Source organism: Heptranchias perlo, chromosome 34 (genome assembly GCF_035084215.1).
Source record: "Heptranchias perlo isolate sHepPer1 chromosome 34, sHepPer1.hap1, whole genome shotgun sequence".
Taxonomy (NCBI): Eukaryota; Metazoa; Chordata; class Chondrichthyes; order Hexanchiformes; family Hexanchidae; genus Heptranchias; species Heptranchias perlo.
The window spans coordinates 7,618,664-7,645,155 of NC_090358.1; the positions used below are offsets into that span (position 1 = coordinate 7,618,664).

At 43.2% G+C, this 26,492-nt stretch overlaps 1 protein-coding gene across 1 annotated transcript in view; it reads left to right on the top strand.

The window, feature by feature from the left end:
• The first annotated feature begins 7,908 nt into the window (after positions 1-7,908).
• slco3a1a (solute carrier organic anion transporter family member 3A1a) overlaps positions 7,909-26,492 on the top strand; it is a 147,816-nt gene continuing 129,232 nt past the window's right edge. Inside the window, exons 1-2 of the mRNA XM_067971151.1 lie at positions 7,909-8,012; positions 8,496-8,665. Coding sequence (XP_067827252.1) covers positions 8,525-8,665 — 141 coding nt within the window. The 5' untranslated portion in view covers positions 7,909-8,012; positions 8,496-8,524. The remainder of the gene's footprint in view (positions 8,013-8,495; positions 8,666-26,492) is intronic.

A 26,492-nucleotide genomic window follows, 5' to 3' on the forward strand; every position in this document is an offset into this window, starting at 1 on the left:
TCCATTCTGTCCCTGTAACTGCACTGAAATTAATCAAATCATATGGCCTTAATCAAAATCATAAATTACATTCCCTGTGACTGTAATCATGGTACATTATCCCTCCTCGACCTCTCTGTAGCCTTTGATATGGTTGACCACACCATCCCCTTCTAATGCCTCTCCACCATTGTCCAGCTTAGTGGGACTGCCCTCGCTTGGTTCCACTCATATCTATCCAACCATAGCCAAAGCATCTCCAGCAACTGCTTCTCTTCCCAACCCTCAATTGTTAATTCTAGAGATTTATCATTGGCCCCTCTTCTTCCACGTTTACATGTTGTACCTTAGTGACATCATTTAAAGACGTAGGCTCAGCTTCCACATGTAAGCTGAAGATACCCAGCTCTACCTCTCTCCAGTACCTCTCTTGATAGACCTCCCATCCTCGTGTTTAAATCCCTTCATGACCTCACCCCTCTCTATCTCTGCAATCCCCCTCAGCAAATACAACTCCCCCCTCGCCCTGCAACCCCCGCACAAACTCTGACTCTGGCCTCTTGTGCATCCTCACTTCCCTTCACCCCACCATTAGCGGCCGTGCCTTCAGTCGCCTGAGCCCCACACTCTGGAATTCCCTCCCTAAACCTTCCGCCCCACCACCTCCCTCTCCTCCTTTAAAATCCTCCTTAAAACTCATCTCTTTGACCAAGCTATTGGTCATCCCTCCGAATACTCGACGTCATGTCTCTGTGATGCGTGTTGGGATGTTTTTCCACATTAAAACTCCCGTGTGAATGCAAGTTGTTCTTGTTGATGGTGATGAGTCTGTGTTTTATTGTGTTTATCTCTAACTGATACCGATGTTATCAAGTGTGTTCTAGAATCCAGGATCAGCATCAAGGATTGGGAAGGACACTGATCCAAGCCAAGGCTAATGGTAGCCAATTGGAGATGGATCCAGTCACCTAAATAGAGGTCTTTCTGGCTGGAAACCTGCATCAGTGGGCCTCCGTCAGATTATTTCTGAATATAAAAGAAAAATTCTCCCTTCTCTGCGAGGACAAATTCTCTGAGACTTACTTCCTTATATTTCTGGACTCTGCACTTTAAATCAAAAGAATTCTCCACTTTTATACAGTAAAAATAACAAACACGTATTCATAGATCAACAATTCCGTCTGATTAACACCACAGCACAATTAATTTATCTCCATCGGTCCAGAAGCATTTGCCTCTGCTCCCGTGCCGTTGTCAGGATGGGGCACTCAGCCCCATCCAGATATGTTGACTGGACGGATTTCGCAGCCTGTCATGTGATTTCCTGGGATGGGGCTGCTTTAGAGCAACTCTCAGGCTGGTTTGAAGTCGGGCACTGTGAACATGCCCATAAACGATGTCGCTGGAGCAGGCTAGTCAGGAGGGAGACCCCACTCTGCACGCACACAGCTCCTCTGTCCCTGGGTGGAAGCCAATGCAGAGACCAGTAATGCCCATCCAGTCTGCAGGCCCCATGTCCCTCTATATAGGCAGTGGGGGCAGTCTAAGACCAGTACCTGTAGTAAAACAATGGTTTGACAAGGATTACAATGCCAAGCAGCATCCTCCACACTCAGGAAGGCTGTAATGCATTGTGCCTGGACCTGCGATTCCACACAAGAGGGGAGTATTCCCTTACACCACTATTTCTAATCAACCCGTAAACCAGTTCTTTTTTGATGCTACTAGAATTAGCAAATATATAAGATTGTCCCCCAAATCTGGCCTCTTGATGTCCATCGCATCACCATGGGACGCTGCCAAGTTGAGCAGCTGGTATGTAACGGTTCACAGCTTTTTGTACCTGTCCACTATTCCTTCCCCAACAACTGAGACAGACTCATTCAAGAAAGCTGTCAACATTTAAAAAAATCAAGCAGACAAGCCAACCCATGGAATTGTGAACTTCAACAGTGAGATAAGTCAAATCTGACCACATTTTGAACCAAAGTGAATCATACTCGAAATGAGTAAAACTTTCCAGGCTGGATATAGGCTAATGATACCCAGACCTGTCAGCTGTCATTTACTGGGAGTAATATTCACTCATTTTGTGTTAAAAATGTCATTTTGACATTTTTCGCTCCTAAATATAAACACAGCTGTGTGTGTTTAAGTGGGTACATGATCTGCTTCAATCTCTTTTGGTCAGGAATCCATTGCTAACATTCTCCTGATGTTCAATTCTTTTTTTAAGTTCATTCTCGAGATGTGGGCATCGCTGGCAAGACTGGCATTTATTGCCCATTCCTAGTTGGCCTTGAGAAGATGGTGATACAACTAATTGGCTTGTTAGGTCACTTCAGAGGGCTGTTAAGAGTCAATCATGTTGATGTAGGACTGGAGTCACATATAAGCCAGACGGCAGATTTCCTTCCCTAAAAGGACATTAGTGAACCAGTTGGGTTTTTACAACAATCTGACAGCTTCATGGTCACTTTTACTGATTGGAGCTTTTTATTTACTGATTTTTTAAAAATTGAATTCAAATTCTCAAACTGGCCTGGCAGGATTTGAACTATTCCAGGATTAATAGTCCAATACCATAACCATTACGCTAACATACCCCAACATCTCCAACAAGACTGCTTCGCTCGGTTAGATGGGGGCACTGCCCATGTTCCCGGAGACAGCTCCAGGAAGATGCTCCCAGGACTCCCTCTTTAGATGGTCTCATTTATTTTATTTTTCTGGTGGCAACACTGGGCTTGCTGGCAGTGGTAGCGTGCAAGGTAAACATGCTATACGGACAGTATTGCTTTTAGAAATAAAACCCAGTCATGCACAATGCTTTCCAAGTTTAGCTGCTGAGAGTTGCAGGCAGGGCTCCACCATGGAGCGGTTTGCCCCCGGGGCACTTTTACCTTACATGTCACACCACTGCTCCCCTCTTGTCAGGTGCCAGTCTCTGTAGGCGTGCTGGGCTCTGTTGGAGACCAATTGTGAGAAAATGAAAGCACGCATCCCTGGTCTTTGGCCTTAATTTGACGGCAGTTCTCATTCTGGCCAGATCCAGCTGTTCATATAGCGAGAGAAAACCATGTGTCTGCACCAGTCGAAGGTAAAGCGCCCTTGGTTGTGATGCTATTTGCCTCAGGCTCCTAATTACGCTGTGTTTCATGGTCTGCAGTACCATGGCACAATCCCAACAGACAATTGCCCTCACTAACAGAAGGCAAAAGATGAAAAATTTTAAATACGAATACAGGCAATTAACCCAGAAAAGGGAGGATTCAAGAAACCCAATTTGGCCAGAGTGTTTAACATTAAAATGATTCACCCTCCCGGTTTTAATTTAAGAAACAAAATTCACTAATTGTGTTTGTAATTACCAATTAGATGAAAACTGTAATCATTGAAAATGTTAATCACATTCACTGTGAAAGAGTCCCAGCAGTAAGGCTTTATGCTGCAGCCAATGTAAAATTGATAAAGAGATTCTCGGTGAGTGTTTTATTTGTTTGCGTTGTGATTGCTGTGGAGGAAAGTGCTACTGTTTAGACTTTAAAAAAATTTCTCTCCAATCTTCTCCTAGACTCTTGCAGGGATAACTGGTCCATGGATAGTAGTGGCCGTCCAGTACATCATCCAAGTAGCCATTCTTCACCTGTGAATCTACAGTGTGTGTCAGAAGTCTAGTCAACCTGGAAGTCCAATTATATCCTCGCCTGGCATCCGCATGTGAGCACTTTTCAGCAGGGGTCGTTAGAATCCTGGCTGACTGATTTTTTTTCCCCCTCCCTAGCCCAACAGTGCTGAGACTAATTGTAGAGGTCCCTCGGCCACCTCAACCAAGGTTAACTAGCTCAGCACAGACTGGGGTTTGGACCCAGAACCTCTCTGACCTGTAGGCTTGGTACCACACTAAGAAAGAACTTGCAATTACACACTGCCTTTTATGTCTTCAATATGAATTTCCTTCTCTCCTCTGAATAGTGCCATGGGATCTTTTACGTCCACCTGAACTAGCAGACGGGGCCATGGTTTAACGTCTCATCTGAAAGGTAGCACCTCCATTGGAGTGTCAGGCTAGATTATGCCCAAGACCTGGAATGGCGATTGAACTCCTAATCTGGTGCTATGGCTTCTTCTTTGAATAATTTACAATGGTGAGGTGGCAGATGGTGTGTGACAGCCTGCAGTGCCATAACGCACTGTGCTATGGTACGGTACGTCGCAGGTTTGTGCTTGTATCCACCCCCTTCCCAAATCAGAATGTTGTCAGGCTTCATCTTTAATGGATTCAGTCAGTCAATCAGTCAGTTCTCACATCTAGGCTGGCCATTAGAGTTGGCACCAAACTGCTTTATCACCAGCCTAGGCAGGTTTTGGAATTTATCACCAGTTGCCATTTAGCAACTTCTAACCAGCAATACAGTGGCTGGGTTTTTACTGTTGGCAGTCTCCTTGTTCCCTATGATGTGGAGATGCCGGTGATGGACTGGGGTGGACAAATGTAAGGAACCTTACAACACCAGGTTATAGTCCAACAGTTTTATTTGAAAATCACAAGCTTTCGGAGGCTTCCTCCTTCGTCAGGTGAGTGTGTTCTCCTTGTTCCCTAGACTAAGGAAGGCAAGAGTCAGCCAGAGTTCCACTCCAGATTGCTAACCAGCGATGCCTGCTAGAAAATATTGGGGGACAAAATTGGACGCAAAACAGGCGATAGTGTATCGGCAGTCTGTTTTACACCTCGCTCGATTTTCTTTTCCATTATGGAAAAATGTCAGGCGGGGTATAAAACGGACGACCGATTCACTATCGCCTGTTTTGCATGACTGCCCAAAGACCAATGTCATCCCCCGTGTGTGTGCGTGTGTGTGTGGACAGGAGTGAGCTTGGTTGTCTTTAGGCCTAAACGTTAAGAATGACCACCTCAGTCCACACTGGGAGGGAGTCGATGGAACCGCATTCCAGGAAGGAATCGGCACCTTCATCAGATGAGGGGAAAAAAGCTGGGAGGAGAAAAAGAAAATTGCAGGGATATAAAGTAACCTATAAAGAGTTTAAATAAAATGTAAATACTGTGCCACAAGATAGAATTCAGCAGAAACCTTTCAATTGCAGGAAATACAAGAGTTAAAATGGCTGAGTATATTTGCCTATCTTGTGCTCTTTTTCCCTCCAGTTTTAAGACTGGATTGTGTGCATTAATAAAACCTAATTGAACCAGGTAGTAACAGGTTGTGACGTATAAATTGATCTATTCTGGCACTAGGCAACAGAAAAAAAAAACACAGCAGAGGTTTATTTAATGAGGTAGAGACACAATGCAGAGAAATAAAGTGGAAGAGAATTAAACATAATCCACTGTAAGTACGAGTATGTGCATTAAGTTTAGTAAGTGCTTGAATTATATTAATGCATTTGGCTGACACCACGTGACAAAAGCAATTTTCCCATCTCTTTATACAAAGTATAAAACTACATGCTTTTTTTTAAAAAAAAGAGAAAATTAGCTTTCTGAAAAGGTAAAGTAAAAATGGAAAATGCTAAAGATCCAGGCGTCAGCTGGTTCAATTATTAGTACTCTCACCTCTGGATCAGAAGGCTGTGGGTTTGTGGTCCAAAGAGGATTTAAGCGTATAATTTAAACTGATACTCCAGTGCAGTACTACAGGAGTGCTGCAATGTCAGCGGTTCTGTTCTTCAGAAGAGACATTCAACTGAGGTCCTGTTCTGGTGGTTCAGGTGCAACAACAACAACTTGCATTTATATAGCGCCTTTAATGTAGTGAAATGTCCCAAGACACTTCATGGAACCGTTGTAAAACAAACTTTGACACCGAACCACACAAGGAGATATTAGGACAGCTGAGGTCAAAGAGGTAGGTTTTAAGGAGTGTCTTAAAAGAGAAGAGAGAGGTAGAGAGGCGGAGAGGTTTAGGGAGGGAATTCCAGAGCTTAGGGCCTAGGCAGCTAAAGGCACGGCTGCCAATGGTGGAGCGGGAGAGGCCAGAATTAGAGGAGCGCAGAGTTCTCGGAGGGTTGGGACAGTAAAATCCCAACACCAGTTGGGGCAGTAGAAGTGGCTCGGGCTCCTCGGCTAGGGAGATTGAGTACTCACCCAGGGTTCTTGCCCCTGATCACGGTCCAATGACTCCTGCCAGAAACCTGGATGATGAGGAAGACAGCATTGAGTTTGGCTCTCATCATGGTCAAATAGCTTGACACTCAACTATCCTGGTTCACACATGAAGAATGGCACATTGGGCGAAGTGCCAAAGGGTAGCGGGTGGCCATATAACCGTAACGCAGCACCAGTTAGTGCCTTCAGCAAAGGGGAAGAGAAAGTTGGAGGGGGGGGGGGAAAGGAAGATGGAGAAATGTCAACAATCACACTATGATGAAGCACCTTTCTTGTCTCCTGTACTCTGTGGTTTGTTAGCTGCAGGGAGGAGAGTGCAGAGGCAGGAACTGGTTGCAAAACAAATGTTTCAATCACAACCCTGGAATAATTTGGTCCAAATGTTTTTTTTTAAATGAACATTATGACCTGTAGCATTGTGGCAAACAGGGTTAAACTACTGCCCCAACTTTCATTGAACCTGTACGGGAGCGGAGCTGTCATGAAGAGTTCAAATAATTTTTAAGTTAAAACGAAGAGGTTATTCTGAATTTTTAAAATAATTAAACTGGTACAAGATTGCACTTTTACCAGATGGCCTATTTCCTCCTTGTTAGAGCGCCACCTCTTGGTGTGAGGTTCAGGATCTGCTGTTAAATTAATATTTTTAAAAAAGGCTTTTTTTTGGTTGGTCACCTTCAGCTAATTATTGCAGTTGACGCAAATCACACCGATAACTACATGTACCCTTTTAACGGTGGGGTCTAATATATTGACACGATGCTCTATATTAACAGTTGCAGTCATGTGGTGGTAGATCATTTTCTGGCTGTTATAAAGTTGCATTCTTTGAAAGTAATGAGTCTATATAATTCCATTTAATAACACACCTTCCAACCTCCCCCCATAAAATAGATCTGCATTCTGCACAGGCAATGCAAAAAGTATGTAAAAAAAAGAGGATGCATACCTTGAATATAGTTTAACGATTGTGTTTGAAATATTTAACAATTATTCACCAACTTCCTGGAATAATCCACAGATGACACTACACAAAAAATTGGGATATGAAAAAAAAATCTTCAGAAGATTAGTTCTAAACAATAGCAGTTTTTAAAAAAATTCCATTCAAATAATTATTTTGCATAGGGAAAGTACTCCCTGTTGGGACCCGTGTTACGCACTGCACAGTAGAGTTCGTTCTACTCCTGGGTTTTAGTGAGCTGATGCTGCAAGGGATTGGTTGGATTGCAGGTTTAATCTCCTGCACGTTGAATTTGAGATTCAGTTAAAGACATTACAGAAAAGAAAATTTAACAAAAACCAACAATAATTTAACACAACACGCCCCCTCGGTGCAGTTTTCTGCAGCTCAGGGGCATTTAATATTTCTAAATATGTGCAAATTACTTTTATAACCGTCAACTTTATCACTGAGCAACTGAAAGGATAAGTTTTTTTAAAAAAAGAATTTAGATGGATTTTAAATTTTTGAATTAAATTATTGATGGTTTTATTGGTGGTAAAATAATATTTTGTACAACGATCTGGATAATGGGGCTCATTCTATTTAAATATTAAACCAGGAGACAAAATATAAACCGTTATATATATTAAATTTGAGCAACCGTCTTTACCATATTTTCTTTACAATAGGTTGCAGGTTTGAAGGTTGCTGTATTCGAGTATGCAAGAATTATCTCATGCAAATAGCAAACATCAATCAGACCAGACACTAGTGGAATATGACAAGGCGTTTTCTCGCGTTCAGCTTTAACTAGACCTGCTGCCTCTCTCTCTCTCTCTCTCTTTTGGGGGAGAGGAGGGTACAGACACAGGGAGAGGCAAAATCTGTCCTCTCAATACGGGAATCTATGACTTTAAAAACCCTCCCATCGCACAGAATGAACGGCAGACTGTGTTACAGGTGAATGTTTATCAGTTTGCTTGGCTGCGTAATTGTTTTTTTTTCTCTCTCTCTCTTTGGACTGGAAAGCGGTTGGAGTGACAATCAGTGGAGGATTCAGGAGCGTGATGGAGCCTCGCAGCCGCACGGCGCTACCGGCCTCTCGATTCCCAGCCACTGCTTAGAATGGAAATTCAACCAAAAATCAGCAACTCGGGGTTGAAGATGCCTGTCCCTTCCCCATAAATGCGAGCGCCTTTCCTGGGGGTGGTGGTGGTGGTGGGGAGAGGGGGGTGAAGAGGCTGTCCTGTGTGTTGCTCACATAAGAGAGGAGGTGGGAGGTCTTGGCTGAGGTGACAATGGGAGCTGGAAGGACATTAGTGATGAGGAGGATGATGTTGGAGCGGTGTTCCCGAAGGGAAGGATAGAAAGAGGCAGGATCCGAGCTGACTTCTTTCTCTCTCTCTCTCTCTCTCTCTGTTTCTGTGTCGTTGACTGTCTGAGGGGAAGGCAAAGAAAATTTTAAAAAAAGGATGCAGAGTGGACCAGCGCGGACCAGCGGCGCCAGCAATGTCCAAAGAGCCGAGAAGAAATCCTGCTTTTCCAACATCAAGATCTTCCTGATATCAGAGTGCGCGCTGATGCTGGCGCAGGGAACCGTGGGGGCTTACCTGGTAAGGCGAATAAAGTATCTGGAGACAAAATAAACCCTGATAATATCAAGCCCCTTTATTGCAATTTTTTTTAAAAGTTGGTATTAACTGGGACTGAGATCCTAGACATTAAATTGGAAGTATCGAAAATGAGATGGTGTACGTAATTGCCTACATAATATGGATTTGTAAATTTATTTAGTAATCTGTGAATTTACATTAATCAGATAAGATTACCATAGGTGCTCCAGATGGATGTGAAATCATATAATAATGTCAGTTCTCACAATATAATACATGTACAAAGAGATTGGCCTGTGTAATAATTGGAGATTGCAGTTAAATCCTGTATATGTTATAGTTCAGTGATTGATAAGATATGAAGCTTCTGATTGTATTACCTATCAGCAATTTGCATTTATATAGCACCTTTAACTTAGAACCCCCCCCATGTCAAATATATTAGACTACATTGCAATTTTATTACAAGAATTTTAAGTTTTATTTTATTCCCAGTATCTTGCTGTAGTGAAAAGAGAGGCAGAACGGGTTTACTTACCCTCGTCTTGTTAATGTGATTGTCAGATTTTTCACTGTATATATGATGCATTCACACATATGTGCACACATATAACACATGTATGTTTACATACATGCATGCAGAAATACAAGCATTTTGGATACATACATGCAGAAACACAAGAATTAGGATAACCATTAGCTAAAACATGATAGGATTGCTGTTTCTATGGAAACATACAGTGGTTGCCGGGGACTCTATGATTCTTACATAACTGTTATCAATCAGTTACTAAGTCGGGTCTTAGGCTTGTGTCTTATCAGTTTGTACCATCATGGTCTCTGTTTGCTTTACCCCGGTTCACACTGTACATCGAAAGACAAACCAACCGATCCATTTATATCAGGATCACTCACTAACTTTATGTTGAGGGTCGCTATGTGCTTATTCACCTGTCTCGCTCTGTCTTTGTGCCTTTCTCTCTCTCCCTACCTGTGCGTGCCTTTCTGCTTTCCTCTCTTTTTTCTGTCTCTGCTTCTCTCAGTCTTTCTGAGTGGACCTCTATGTCATTTCTGGGGGCTGTCCTGTTCTGTCTCTCTCTCTCTCTCTCTCTGTGAAAGCTGTCCTAGAGACACATGAGGTGCATTTATATTTGTCTGTTTTAAATTTGTCTCCTTGATCCTGACCGCAGAATCAGAGACCAGTTTTTTTCTTTACGTCTATGATTCTGCTGCCGGATTAAAGGTACTGCATGTAGCAGTGTTCAGGCCAAATGCTGGTCTCCTACACAATCTGAACTAAACAATGGCCTGTGTAAAAATACCTAAGAAGTAAGAAGTCACCAGTGAGGGGAAGATAGCTAACAAGTGGTCCTTGGGCTATATTTTGCGAAGCACTCCTTTATATGCTCCCTGCAGGTGTTTAACAGTGGATCACTTGTTCTTTATCCAAATTGATAACTTGTTTTCAATTCATATTTCAGATCATAAAATATCACTTTACACAGCCGCTATACACAAAAACTACGGGGCATGTCATTAACTGGTGAAGATTTTTTAGATAATGGATGCTGTCACTAAGCAATGTGATTTGTAAATGTAGGAGACCAGTTCAGATCCAGAGGAAAACATATAAGAACATAAGAACATAAGAAATAGGAGCAGGAGTAGGCCAATCGGCCCCTCGAGCCTGCTCCGCCATTCAATAAGATCATGGCTGATCTGATCCTAACCTCAAATCTAAATTCATGTCCAATTACCTGCCCGCTCCCCGTAATCCCTAATTCCCTTTACTTCTAGGAAACTGTCTATTTCTGTTTTAAATTTATTTAATGATGTAGCTTCCACAGCTTCCTGGGGCTGCAAATCCACAGACTTACTACCCTCTGAGTGAAGAAGTTTCTCCTCATCTCAGTTTTGAAAGAGCAGCCCCTTATTCTAAGATTATGCCCCCTAGTTCTAGTTTCACCCATCCTTGGGAACATCCTTACCGCATCCACCCGATCAAGCCCCTTGACAATCTTATATGTTTCAATAAGATCGCCTCTCATTCTTCTGAACTCCAATGAGTAGAGTCCCAATCTACTCAACCTCTCCTCATACGTCCACCTCCTCATCCCCGGGATTAACCGAGTGAACCTTCTTTGTACTGCCTCGAGAGCAAGTATGTCTTTTCTTAAGTATGGACACCAAAACTGTATGCAGTATTCCAGGTGCGGTCTCACCAATACCTTATATAACTGCAGCAATACCTCCCTGTTTTTATATTCTATCCCCCTTGCGATAAAAGCCAACATTCCGATATGATGCTGTCATGCTCGATATGAACTGTAGGAAGTTCTGAGAAACCTGTCTTTTTTGTGCTTCCCTTGCTGGATGAAGGACCTGCCTGATGTGGCACCAACCTGTACAAACCACGAAGGTCCAAAGTGCGATCCTTAATTTTAGCTAGGACAGTGTTAGAGGCACTACCCAAGGCATCTAGAGATGAAAGTGGCTGCTTACTCACTGCACCATCCAGCCCTTATTGTCCAATCATAGAATCGTACAGCATATAAGGAGGCCATTTGGCCCATCATGCCTGTGCCGGCTATCTGAAAGAGCTATCCAATTAGTCATACTCCCCTGCACTTTCCCCATAGCCCTGCAAATGTTTCCTTTTTACGTAGGGATCCAATTCCACTTTGAAAGTTCAGGCAATGCGTTCCAGATCATAACAACTCACTGAGGAAAAAAAATTCTCCTCACCTCTCCCCTGGCTTTTTTGCCAATTATTTTAAATCTGTGTCTTCTGGGTACTGACCCTCCTGCCAGTGGAAAAAAGTTTCTCCCTATCTTTTCTATCAAAACCCCTCCTAATTTTGAACACCTCTACTAAATCTCCCCTTAATCTACTTTGCTCTATTGTTAAAAGGAAATGTAACGTTCACCTTTTTAGCATCGAAATTAAACCGGAAAATGCTGGCAGTGCAGAACAGGTCAGTCGGCACCAGGAACAGAATTTTCTGCTTGGGTACTCCGGGTCCGTGACTTTGCATGCATTCATTTTAACGTACAGGAAAGCATGGGCTGTGATGTGCGGTCTTTGAACATGTGCTCCCAGTATACGCCAGGGGCATTTTGCGTTGGACCGTTCATCACCACCAGTTCTGACGAAAGGTCACACCCGAAATATGAAGAGGTCTTTCAGACATTGAATTCCAGCATTTGGGTTTTTCTTCCTGTCTCTAGGACTCTGGGTGGTTGGAGTCTGGAACTCACTGCCTGAAAGGGTTGTGGAGGCAGGAACCCTCACAACATTCAAGAAGCATTTGGATGAGCACTTGAAATGCCATAGCATACAAGGCTACGGACCAAATGCTGGAATATGGGATTAGAGTAGACAGGGCTTGATGGCTGGCGCGGACACGATGGGCCGAAGGGCCTCTATCCGTGCTGTATAACTCTATGACTCTATGACTGTGATCTTCTGCATGAACATTATGGCTTTTACTTTAGTACATTAGGCACATAATTATCAGGTGCAGCTGGAGACAATGTAATGGGGACAGAGGTCTCCCAAATTTGACCTGGTGGCCACCGTGAGTGCAGAGAGACTTATCTCAAGGGGGTTGGAATGCAAAAGTGAGGAAGTGATGCTTTAGTTGTGCAGATCCTAGGTCAGACTCCGTCTGAAGTGCTGCATTCAATTTTTGGGTACTGGACCTCAGGAAAGATATATTGGCTTTGAAAGGGGTATAGCACAGATTCACCAGAATTAAACCAGTGCTTAAATGGTTAAATTCTGAGGACAGATTGCATAAACAGTTTGTATTCTCTTGAGTTTAGAAGGTTAAACATTGATCTAATCGAGGCATTTAGAATGATTCAGGAATTCGACAGAGCAGATGCAGAAAAGCTATTCCCTCTGCCAGGGGAATCCAGATCAAGAGAGCATAATCTTAAAATTAGAGCTAGACCATTTAGAATTGAACTAAGGAAGCACTTTTTTCCACACAAAAGGTAGTGGATATCTGGAACTCGCGCCCCAAAAGAATGTGGATGCTGAGGGTCAATTGAAATTGATATGGAGTAAAGGCAGGCAGATATGGGGATCCAGGTTGCAGTGATGGAGGAGCCTCAGCCCTTGACCTTGTCCAACAGGTACGAGGTACTTGCTACCTGTGTGGATGAGAACAAGGGCTGCAGGGAGGATGGGCAAACTGACCATGGCACCGTGGTACAGGAGGCCATTCAAGTGGGGGGAGTAAAAAGGAATGTAGTAGTGGTAGGGGATAGTATAGTCAGGGGGATAAACACTGTTCTCTGCAACTGCGACCAAGAACCCTGAAGGCAGTGTTGCCTGCCCGCTGCTAGGGTTAAGGACCTCTCCTCGCGGCTGGAAAAGAACTTGGAGCATGAGGGGGAGGATCCAGTTGTCGTGGTCCACATAGGAACCAATGACATAGGTAGAACTAAGAATGGGGTTCTGCTGAGACAGTTTGAGGAGCTAGGGTCTAAATTAATAAACAGAACCTCATAGGTAATAATGTCTGGATTACTACCTGAGCCACGTGCAAATTGGCATAGGGTCAAACAGATCAGAGAGCTAAATGAATGGCTCAAAGAGTGGTATGGGAGACAGGGGTTTCGATTCATGGGGCACTGGCGCCAGTACTGGGGAAAGAGGGAGCTGTTCCGTTGGGACGGGCTCCACTTCAACCGGGCTGGGACCAGCGTCCTGGCGAATCGAATAACTAGGGCTGTAGATACGGCTTTAAACTAAAAAGGGAGTGGGGGAGGGGTTAAGGTAAGGGGAAATTTAGAAATCTAATCAGGAAAGTCAAGGCAACAGTGCAGTGTATTGATTTGGGTAAAGGTAAGCAGAGTGTGGCAGGAAGGGACAGAGAGTTTACCAATAATAGTGCAACAACAAATAATGTCAAAGCAGGAAAAAATGGTAAAAAGGCAAAATTAAGGCTCTTTATCCGAATGGATGGAGCATTCATAACAAGATAGATGAATTAATTGCACAAGTGGAGATAAATGGGTTTGATCTAATAGCCATTACAGAGGCATGGTTGCAAAGTGACCAAGGTTGGGAACTAAATATTCCAGGGTACATGACGTTTAGAAAAGACAGGCTGAATGGAAAGGGAGGGGGTGTAGTCCGAATAATAAAGGATGACATAAGGACAGTGGTGAGAAAGAATCTTGGTTCAGAAGAACAGGAAGTAGCATCAGCATGGGTGGAAATAAGAAATAACAAGGGGCAGAAAACACCAGTGGGAGTAGTTTATAGGCCCCCTAATAGTAGCAATACCATTGGACAGAGTATTAATCATGAAATAATAGGAGCTTGTAACAAAGGTAATGCCATGATCATGGGGGACTTTAATCTTCATATAGACTGGGCAAATCAAATTGGCAAAGGTAGTTTGGCGGACGAGTTCATGGAATGTATTTGAGATGGTTTCGTAGAGCAATACGTCATGGAATGAACCAGTGAACAGGCTATTTTAGATCTTGTATTATGTAATGAGACAGGGTTAATTAGTAATCTCACAGCAAGAGATCCTCTGGGGAAGAGTGATCATAATATGATAGAATTTCACATTGAGTTTGAGAGTGGCGTACTTAAGTCAGAAACTAGAGTCTGAAACTTAAATAAAGCCAATTACATAGGAATGATGGGTGAGTTAGCTAAGGTAGATTGGGAAACCAAATTAAAAGGTATGATGGTTGAAAAGCAATGGCAAACATTTAAAGGAATATTTCAATATTCTTAACAAATAAACATTCCATTAAGAAATAAAAACTCCACGGGAAAAGTGATCCACCCATAGCTAACTATAGAAGTTAAGGATAGTATTAGATTAAAAGAAGAGGCCTATAATGTTGCCAAGAAGAGTAGTAACCCTGAGGATTGGGAGAGTTTTAGAAACTAGTAAAGGACGACCAAAAAATTGATAAAAAGAGAAAATGGAATATGAAAGTAAACTAGCAAGAAATATAAAAACAGATTGTAAGAGCTTCTAAAAGTATGTAAAAAGGAAGAGAGTAGCGAAAGTAAACATTGGTCCCTTAGAGGCTGAAACAGGAGAAATTATAATGGGGAATCAGGAAATGGCAGATGCATTAAACAAATATTTTGATCTGTCTTCACAGTAGAAGACACGAAAAAAACATACCAGAAATAGTGGAGAAACAAGGGTCTAATGAGAGTGAGGAACTTAAAGTAATTAATATCAGTAGAGAAAAAGTACTTGAGAAACTAATGGGACTAATACCTAATAAATCCCCTGGACCTGATGGCCTACATCCGAGGGTTCTAAAAGAAGTGGCTGCAGAGATAGTGAATGCATTGGTTATGATCCCTAGATTCTAGAATAGTCCCCGTGGATTGGAAGGTAGCAAATGTGACCCCGCTATTCAAGAAAGGAGGGAGAGAGAAAACAGGGAACTACAGGCCAGTTAGCCTGACATCAGTCGTCGGGAAAATGCTGGAATCCATTATTAAGGAAGTGGTAACAGGGCACTTAAAAAATCATAATATGATTAGGCAGAGTCAACATGGTTTTATGAAAGGGAAATCGTGTTTGACAAACCTATTAGAGTTTTTTGAGGATGTAACTAGCAGGGTAGATAAAGGGGAATCAGTGGATGTCGTATATTTGGATTTTCAAAAGGCATTCGAGAAGGTGCCACACAAAAGGCTGTTACACAAGATAAAGGCTCATGGGGTTGGGGTAACATATTAGCATGGATAGAGGATTAGTTAACGGACAGAAAACAGAGAGTAGGGATAAACGGGTCATTTTCAGGCTGACAGGCTGTAACTAGTGGGGTCCGCAAGGATCAGTGCTTGGGCCTCAGCTATTTACAATCTATATTAATGACTTAGATGAAGGGACCGAGTGTAATGTATCCAAGTTTGCTGACGATACAAAGCTAGGTGGGAAAGTAAGCTGTGTGGAGGACAAAGAGTCTGCAAAGGGATATCGACAGGTTGAGTGGGCAAGAAGGTGGCAGATGCAGTCGAATGTGGGGAAATATGAGGTTATTCACTTTGGTGGGAAGAATAGAAAAACAGAATTTTTTGAAATGGTGAGAAACTATTAAATGTTGGTGTTCAGAGAGACTTGGGTGTCCTCTTACAAGAAACACAAAAAGTTAGCATGCAGGTACAGCAAGCGGTTAGGAAAACAAATGGAATGTTGGCCTTTATTACAAGGGGGTTGGAGTACAAAAGTAAGGAAGTCTTACTACAATTGTACAGGTGAGGTGAGGTGCCTGAGAGGCGGTGCAGTGAAGGTTCACTAGATTAATTCCTGAGAATGTTGTCATATGAGGCAAGGTTGAGTAGAATGGGCCTATACTCTCTGGAGTTTAGAAGAATGAGAGGTGATTTAATTGAAACATATAAAATCATGAGGGGGCTTGACAGGGTAGATGCGGAGAGATTGTTTCCTGTGGCTGGAGTGTCTAGAATTAGGGAGCATAGTCGCAGGATAAGGGGTCGGCCATTTAAGATTGAGATGAGGAGGAATTTCTTCACTCAGAGGGTTGTGAATCTTTGGAATTCTCTACCCCAGAGGGCTGTGGATGCTGAGATAGATAGATTTCTGGACTCTAGGGGAATCAAGGGATATGGGGATTGGGCAAGAAAGTGGAGTTGAGGTCGAAGATCAGCTATGATCTGATTGGAATGGCGGAGCAGGCTCGAGGGTCCATGTGGTCTACTCCTGCACCTATTTCTTATGTTCCTATGTTCTTAAATGGAATTGAGGTACAGATCAGCCGTGATCTATTTGAATGGCGGAACGGGCTCGAGGGACTACTCCTGTTCCTATGTTCCAGACATTATACTGGATACCACTGAACCACAGATATGCCATAGTGTAATGTTTGCTGAGGAAATCCTGGTAAGCAAGTGATGGTTAACGTTGCCTTTGAACTTTGAAAAGCAACAGAAGCTCAGGTAGTGACACTGTTTGGGAGAGAGTCACAGAACGAAGAGAAGGAGAAATGTATGAAATTCACTACTGGTATTCCATGCGGACCTTTCTGATGAATGGAGAATGCTGAGGTGCAACTGCATCAGCTCTTACGTTCTTGAAATTTAACACTGGAGCACTGCCAACTCTTGTGGTTCTCTAGTAACGATTTTATGTTGGGCCGGCAGCCTGGGCACATCCTTCAATGTTGTAGGGGGTGGATTTTGGTGGAATATGCTCATCTCATCAGCAAAAATAGTCTGCAAGGCTTTGGACTGCAGATGGTTTTCTCTTCAGGTCTGTGATATTCCATCATTGGGGTCATTTTGGTTTTATACCATACTGTAGTGCTGGTTCGGAAATGGTTAAAGTTTCAGAAGGGTTTGTTTATGTATCGGAACTGCTGGCTTGCAGACCAAAAAGTCATAATTTAAACAAATTGGTTGTTTTTTCTTATTCGTTCATGGGATGTGGGCGTCGCTGGCGAGGCCGGCATTTATTGCCCATCCCTAATTGCCCTTGAGAAGGTGGTGGTGAGCCGCCTTCTTGAACCGCTGCAGTCCGTGTGGTGACGGTTCTCCCACAGTGCTGTTAGGAAGGGAGTTCCAGGATTTTGATCCAGCGACGATGAAGGAACGGCGATATATTTCCAAGTCGGGATGATGTGTGACTTGGAGGGGAACGTGCAGGTGGTGTTGTTCCCATGTGCTTTCTGCTCTTGTCCTTCTAGGTGGTAGAGGTCGCGGGTTTGGGAGGTGCTGTTGAAGAAGCCTTGGCGAGTTGCTGCAGGGCATCCTGTGGATGGTACACACTGCAGCCACTGTGCGCTGGTGGTGAAAGGAGTGAATGTTTAGGGTGGTGGATGGGGTGCCAATCAAGCGGGCTGCTTTGACCTGGATGGTGTCGAGCTTCTTGAGTGTTGTTGGAGCTGCACTCATCCAGGCAAGTGGAGAGTATTCCATCACACTCCTGACTTGTGCCTTGTAGATGGTGGAAAGGCTTTGAGGAGTCAGGAGGTGAGTCACTCGCCGCAGAATACCCAGCCTCTGACCTACTCTTGTAGCCATGGTATTTATATGGCTGGTCCAGTTAAGTTTCTGGTCAATGGTGACCCCCAGGATGTTGATGGTGGGGGATTCGGCGATGGTAATGCCTTTGAATGTCAAGGGGAGGTGGTTAGACTCTCTCTTGTTGGAGATGGTCATTGCCTGGCACTTGTCTGGTGCAAATGTTACTTGCCACTTATGAGGCCAAGCCTGGATATTGTCCAGGTCTTGCTGCATGCGGGCATGGGCTGCTTCATTATTTGAGGGGTTGCGAATGGAACTGAACACTGTGCAATCATCAGCGAACATCCCCATTTCTGACCTTATGATGGAGCGAAGGTCATTGATGAAGCAGCTGAAAATGGTTGGGCCTAGGACACTGCCCTGAGGAACTCCTGCAGCAATGCCCGGGGGCTGAGATGATTGGCCTCCAACAACCACTACCATCTTCCTTTGTGCTAGATATGACTCCAGCCATTGGAGAGTTTTCCCCTGATTCCCAATGACTTCAATTTTACTAGGGCTCCTTGGTGCCACATTCGGTCAAATGCTGCCTTGATGTCAAGGGCAGTCACTCTCACCTCACCTCTGGAATTCAGCTCTTTTGTCCATGTTTGGACCAAGGCTGTAATGAGGTCCGGGGGTGAGTGGTCCTGGTGGAATCCAAACTGAGCATCGGTGAGCAGGTTATTGGTGAGTAAGTGCTGCTTGATAGCACTGTCGACGACACCTTCCATCACTTTGCTGATGATTGAGAGTAGACTGATGGGGCAGTACTTGGCCGGATTGGATTTGTCCTGCTTTTTGTGGACAGGACATACCTGGGCAATTTTCCACATTGCCAGTGTTGTAGCTGTGCTGGAAGAGCTTGGCTCGAGGCGCAGCTAGTTCTGGAGCACAAGTCTTCAGCACTACAGTTGGGATGTTGATGGGGCCCATGGCCTTTGCTGTATCCAGTGCACTCAGCTGTTTCTTGATATCACGTGGAGTGAATCGAATTGGCTGAAGACTGGCTTCTGTGATGGTGGGGATATCGGGAGGAAGCTGAGATGGATCATCCACTCGACACTTCTGGCTGAAGATGGTTGCAAACGTTTCAGCCTTGTCTTTTGCACTCACGTGCTGGACTCCGCCATCATTGAGGATGGGGATGTTTGCAGAGCCTCCTCCTCCCGTTAGTTGTTTAATTGTCCACCACCATTCACGACTGGATGTGGCAGGACTGCAGAGCTTTGATCTGATCCGTTGGTTGTGAAATCGCTTAGCTCTGTCTATAGCATGTTGCTTCCGCTGTTTAGCATGCATTTAGTCCTGAGTTGTAGTTTCACCAGGTTGGCACCTCATTTTTAGGTACACCTGGTGCTGCTCCTGGCATGCTCTTCCACATTCCTCATTGAACCAGGGTTGATCCCCTGGCTTGTTGGTAATGGTAGAGTGAGGAATATGCCGGGCCATGAGGTTACAGATTGTGCTGGAATACAATTCTGCTGCTGCTGATGGCCCACAGCACCTCATGGATGCCCAGTTTTGAGCTGCTAGATCTGTTCTGAATCTATCCCATTTAGCACGATGGTAATGCCACACAAGACGTTGGTTGGTGTCCTCAGTGCAAAGACGGGACTTCATCTCCACGAGAACTGTGCTTGGTCGCTCCTACCAATACTATCATGGACAAATGCATTTGCGACAGGTAGATTGGTAACGACGAGGTCAAGTAAGTTTTTCCCTCGTATTGGTTTGATCACCACCTGCCGCAGGCCCAGTCTGGCAGCAATGTCCTTCAGGACTTGGCCAGCTCGGTCAGTAGTGGTGCTACCGAGCCACTCTTGGTGATGGACATTGAAGTCCCCCACCCAGAGTACATTTTGTGCCCTTGCTACCCTCAGTGCTTCCTCAACATGGAAGAGGACTGATTCATCAGCTGAGGGAGGACGGTAGGTGGTAATCAGCAGGAGGTTTCCTTGCCCATGTTTGACCTGATGCCATGAGATTTCATGGGGTCCAGAGTCAATGTTGAGGACTCCCAGGGCCACTCCCTCCTGACTGTATATCACTGTACCGCCACCTCTGGTCAGTCTGTCCTGCTGGTGGGACAGGACATACCCAGGGATGGTAATGGAAGAGTCTGGGACATTGGCTGAAAGGTATGATTCTGTGAGTATGGCTATGTCAGGCTGTTGCTTGACTACTCTGTGGGACAGCTGTCCCAATTTTGGCACAAGTCCCCAGATATTCGTGAGGAGGGTCGACTGGGCTTGGTTTGCCGTTGTTGTGTCCGGTGTCTTGTGGTCCGTCCAGTTTTATTCTTGTTATGACTTTTTTAGCGAGATTTTACAACTGAGTGGCTTGCTAGGCCATTTCAGAGAGCAATTAAGAATCAACCACATTGCTGTGGGTCTAGAGTCACATCTAAACTAGACTGGGTAAGGACAGCAGGTTTCCTGTGAACCAGATGGGTTTTTACGACAATTCGGTAGTTTCATGGCCACCATTACTGACACTAGTATTTTAATTCCAGGTTTTTATTTTAATTAATTGAATTTTAATTAATTGAATTTAAATTCCCCAGCTGCCGTGGCGGGATTTGAACTCATGACTCCAGATTATTAGTCCAGGCCTCTGGATTATTCGTCCAGTAACATAACCACTATGCTACCGTACCGTTTAGTCACACGCAACATGGAAATGGAGAGCAAATCCATCCCAATCCATTCAATAGCAGTGAGCTAAAAGGGCAGAAGCCTTCTGAGAAAGTTTGGTAAAACTATTTGTGTTTTCTTGCAAACAGCACAATGTAAACCAAGTCAAAATGGATTGGGCCAGATTTTTTTGGAAACTTGCACCATACTAATGGTGCATCTATGGCGCACGCCATTACTATTTCCAGGAAATGATGATGCCAAAGTTCCCTGATGCTTTTCCTTTCCCTCACCGAAACAGTTGAACAGCTAATTGTCATAGCTCCGCCCCCATTAAAATCAATGGCGAGATCGAGCTTGCAGAATTAAAGCCAATGAGACCGCCACAACCATTTAGATCATTGCAGAATGGGCTGAGTGTACAGGAATCATGACAGGAATGCTTTTGAAAGAGCCAACATTGCTTCTGGGCATCATCACACAGTTGCTATCTCCATTCTATATTTCCTCGATCAGATTGACCGAAGCAGAGCCAACATTTTTGCAGATTTAATGCAAACGCGAATGTTATTTATACTTATTTCTCGCACTGCTAAATGCTGCAATCAAAAAAAAAGTAAGGGAATCCATGAAACAATGTGACATTGCCTCTTGGGGTGATTGTTTGCTGCATTGCTTCTGATGTCAATCGTGGGTGAAGTACAGCACTCTTCTTATAATTCACAGCTCCTAGCCATAGCCTTGTCGAACAATGAGAGTCACAGAAGATCTGTTTGTTCTTGTGGCGATATTTATTCAATATTTATCCCTGTTTATATCTTTTAATAATTTGCTGCCGGATATAAATAAATGTTGGCTCGAGACAGCAGCCTCAACAGAATTCGGCACTGCTTTGTTTCCATGAATTCCTTAACAATTTAATAACGCTTTGGTCCCAGTTACAGTCAGCAGAGATAAAATGCAACTTTTAGAAAGATTTCAACCAACTCTATTTTGAAAACAAACAATATGCTGGGATTAGAGATTAATTCGGTAAATTCGCCACTGGATAATCGAAGAGCCCACGGTCTAACGTGACGTTCATTGTCAATATCGCCATTGCTGCGAATTCCGGGCCAATATCATTTGTCAGTGACCTGTTTGTGTGTCTTGGTTCAGCACCCCTCTCTCAATAAGAACAAGGGTTGTGCAGAAATTTCCAGAGGGCAGCGTCCCTGTAAACAGTGCAGTCTTCATATCTCTACAAAGCTCATTGTTGAACTTTCTTCTCATTGCACCATCTCCCACCCTAAACCTCAGAGACCCGGTCTTCCCTTCTTCTATAATCCACAAGCTGTTAAAGCCCAAGCTCGATGTCAGCTAACCACTTTTTTAAAAAATTGATTATCGGGATACGGGCGTCGCTCGCAAGGCCAGCATTTATTGCCCATCCCTAGTTGGCAACATAGGGACAGGAGTAGGTCATTCAGCCCCTCGAGCCTGCTCCACCATTCAATTAGATCATGATTGATCTGTACCTCAACTCCATTTACCTGCCGTAGCTCCATAATCCTTTGATACCCTTACCTAACAGAAGGGTTGCCCAAGAGAAGGTGGTGAGTCTTCTTCTTGAAACGCTGCAGTCCGTGTGGTGAAGGTGCTCCCATCGTGCGGTTAAGTACGGAGTTCCAGGATTTTGACCCAGTGATGATGAAGGAATGGCAATACATGTCCAAGTCAGGATGGTGTGTTACTAAGGGGAACCTGGAGTTGATGGTGTTCCAATGCACCTGCTGCTCTTGGCCTTCTAGGTGGTGGAGGTCACAGGTTTGGGAGGTGCTGTCAAAGAAGCCTTGGCGAGTTGCTGCAGTGCATCCTGTAGATAGTACACACTGCAGCCATGCTGCGCTGGTGGTGGAGGGAGTGGATGTTCAAGGTGATGGATGGCCTGCTGATCAAGCTTGACTTACTCATCCTGCAACATGGGTTCAGACCCTTTACCCAGGTTTCGCGATAATAATTTAAAAAATAAATCACATATTGCACCATTCCCTGGTGATACAGCAGCAGAGAGTGCTGAAGATTGCTCTGCATCATTGTGTTGCTAACAAATTAGGGACTTGTGCCAAGTACAACTCCTGGATGCATTTCACTCAAAAGTACAGTCTTATAGAGGAGGGGATCTGTGCATCAAGTACGGTTGCCAACTCTTCAGGATTGGCCTGGAGTCGCCAGAAATTGACGATTAACCTCCAGGACACTTCTGCAAGCAAAACCATGGAGAAAAATCAAAGGGGTATTAAAAAAATTGTGGTTTTTTTTCATTTACTTTGAACACTTGTGTTTATTTGTTATAAAATTATTGGAGATGGGGAAAAAAGGCTGTTTGACTGACAGTTAAAAATTATCCAATTGGATAATGAAGAGACTTCGTTTTCCAATTGGCCGTGAGGATGGACGTGTTGGGCGACCAATGACGGGATTGTGGGGGCGGGGCAGTTGGAGGCAGAATCACATGTGATGAAATCTCCAGGAATACAATCAATCAAATTTGGCAACCCTAATCTAGGGTGAGATGTTTCAAATTATAAAGACTCATTCTCCAAACTCTACCCCATACAACAAGACCAATGAGTTCAATTGAAGTCCCTTTATTGCCACACTGGCTGCAGTCAGCACAGATCAGGGAGGTCTCGCAGGTTTGACTGCTTTGATTCCATCCCACCTCCACGTACAAAGATAAATCCCATCTGTTCTGTAGCAGCTTTATTTCAACAGGTAAAGAAGTGAAATGGTATTGATTGTGCAAACATAAGATAAATGCAGATCAAGATATGGGTCACTGCCATCCTGGAGGTGTATTTTTGTTTTCATTTAGTTATAGATCTCTGCTGGTAAATGTATCAGTTACCATGTAATTTTGCAGTCTGATGCATTTGAGGCTCCATTATAATAGAGAAAAGAATCACAAATGCTGGAAATCTGAAATAAAAACAGATGTGATGCTGCTCAAAGAGTCGTTGATAAAATCGCTGTTCACTGTGGAGCTGTCACATGGACCAAGATGGTTCTAGGTTTGATAATAACATTTTATTTCCAGATTTTTAAAACTGAATTCAAACTCTCAAGCTGCCATGATGGGATTTGAACTCACATTCTCTGGATTACATCAAGTCTACAGCACAGATGCAGTCCATACGGCCCGATATTATCTCCTGGTGAGCGAAGCTTCACTCCAGGAGTTAAATTCGTAAAATCTACCCTATAAAGTATAGTACAGTATATTTTTGAACTTTGAACTTGGCCAGATGGACTGCAGTGGTCTTTTCTGATCCTGCACATTCCTAAGTTCCTGTACTCCTGGAAATACCAAAAATAACTTGCATTTATATCGTGCGTTTAACTTGGAAAAACTCCCAAGGCGCTTCACAGGAGCATTAATCAGACAAAATTTGACACTGAGCCACATAAGGAGATATTAGGACAGGTGACCAAAGAGGTAGGTTATAAGGAGTGCCTTAAAGGAAGAGAGAGATAGGATGAGTGGCGGAGAGGTTAAGGGAGGAAATACCATGTTAAAAATGTACAACACTCGACCAATATGTAAACCAAAGCACAATTATAGACTAAAAAAATGTTTGTGTGTCTGGGATTCCCTGAGCTGGACCATTAGCCTATAAAGTGCAAGATATTTTTTTCCAAATTCTGAGCGCTTCACAATAGAAATTTCGACAACTCGTGTTTGGGATCAATTCTCTAATCTCACGGTCTTTGTACTCCATTTAACATTTCAGAAGCTGAGGTAAACTGATCTCATTATACTTCATGCAGCAAAACAGTGCCTCAGCTTCACAACAGAAGCTGCCCATAAAAATCCTGTGTAATTGTGTTTCCTGGAGTAATATGAAGTCTTAAGAGGTTAAAATAGAGAAATGAAACCCACGGCCACTGGGAATTTGAAATAGAAACAGGAAATGCTGGAAATACACAGCAGGTCTGTCAACATTTGAAAGAGAAAAGTTGGATTAACAGTTCTGATGAAGGGTCACACAGAAAATATTGACCTCAGCCCATAGTAATGTATCCCAGGACAAAACACAAAGTAGGTACAATGAGGAAGGGTATTGAGCCTATCCTAGCTTATCTATCCAGAAAGACCCTACAGTACCCTCCCCATTACATCATCCAACTGTATTGTAATTCTATGTACTATAATTCTCACAGATTGTAGATGATAGAAAAACAGTTCCTTATGCTATGGAGTTTTTTAAGCATGTTTGAATCCCATAGATATTTTAAAACCAAATAATCAATGTTTCAGCTTCTCATTCCAAAGTTTTGGTCCTAAAAGGAAATAGTATAACTTTTCACCATGGTACACAAACAATTAATACCAAATTTCCCCCCCTTCACAATTATCATATTTAAGTAACTACCCAGAGAAAGTTATTATTTATAAACTGTTTGAATTATAAGGTCATAGGAAGTAGTACAACATCTCTATGGTAAGCAAGGTTTTGTCTCGCCTGTTTTCTAAGAGGCATCCCAGAAACCCTGAACAACAGCACACATATCTCTTTAAACCATGTGCAAGTCCTGCCATTGAGCAGGGAAATGTACCACATGCACTCGTGCTTCCATCGCTCTTTAATTGTTGAGATATTTGCCTAGGAGTAAATGACGCCTACATTTGGGATTTCCAGACTGTCATACTTCAACTAGTTTGGATTACATTAGCATTTACATTACTAACCTCCCTTCAGGATACAAACAAGCTGCTGAATGAATTAACCATTTTTTGCCAATTATCAAAGACGTCAGACAACAAAATCATGAACTAACAGTTGTTTATTAACCTTAGAATCATAGTTAACAGTACTTAAACCTAAACATTGGGGGTCATTTTGACTTTGGGTGATAGTGTAAAACAAGCAATATCGATTCAGCTGCCCGATATACATCTGTCCCAGTTTGAATTTCCATTTATTTCCATTTATTGAATTTCCATTTATTTCCATTTATTTAATTCTGACTACCCTAAAGTCAAAATTACCCCCACTGAGTGTGCAAATAATTAGTAGATAGGAAATAAATAACAGAGGTTACAAAGGCAGTTTAGTTATGGCACGATAATTCAGCATTAACTGCTTGCTGATTAATTTACAGTTGAAATCAGTGTTTGAGATGGATATACATTGGTGAGATTAATTTAGGATTGGACTCCACAAATAGCTGACAAGTTAAAAGCATTAGATAACCAGACTATTAACTAAATTAAAGTCTGTATGCTTGTAGTCTCCAGAGCTCATACAACCACACCCTTAGGAGTTGGCTCACCACGATTAAAATGAATGGATGCAAAATTATGGGAACGCGATTTCATAAAATGACACTTTAGGGCTGAGCATCATGACACATCTCTGCCGGTGTTCCAGGGGGTTTGAAGCTTTCGTTGTGCTTTAGTGACCAGACTGATTGCAGTATTCGAGGTGCGGCCAGATGAGAGCACAGTAGACCTTCATGAGAACGAATTTGGCAAACCCTTGATTTGTATTTTGATTGATCGATCAGTTTTGACACGATGCCATGTGCAGTGAGAAGGCTTACCACCAAACACTTTTTTGAGAATTTGATATCCCTTCAAATTTTAACGAGCATAAATTGCTGCTCTATTTATCGCTCTTTTTGAGGGTGAGATTGTTACTTAGAGTATAAGAGGTAATTCCAGGTCGTGACCTAAATATGACTTTACTCCAAACACACTGGCTCGCGCCTCAGTTTGGCATGACTGCTGTGCCAAAACTGAAGCACAAGAGACCGCGTGAAATTGGTCCTCTTGCGTTATCAAGGCACAATCAGAGTGCTGGGATTGCTAGTCACTGATGCTGTAATGCTAGTTCCCATTACTGTTAGTATTTGAAAAATCCTCCATGGAATAAGGCATTATTAAAACTGCAAAATGTACTCACAGTTAAAAATATCATAATTTTAAAAATTGTCACTATTTTACACTGGTTCCATGATGGTGCTATTGTACATTTTACAAACATGCCATTCTCAGGAGTGTACATTGATACAAGAATCCTGTTTGCCTGGCTGTACATACATTACTGTGCAAATTTTCTGCTTATCAAGGTGAGGGATGTTAGTACTTGAGAATGCAACACTATCCCGTTTCAGGCACCCAGGG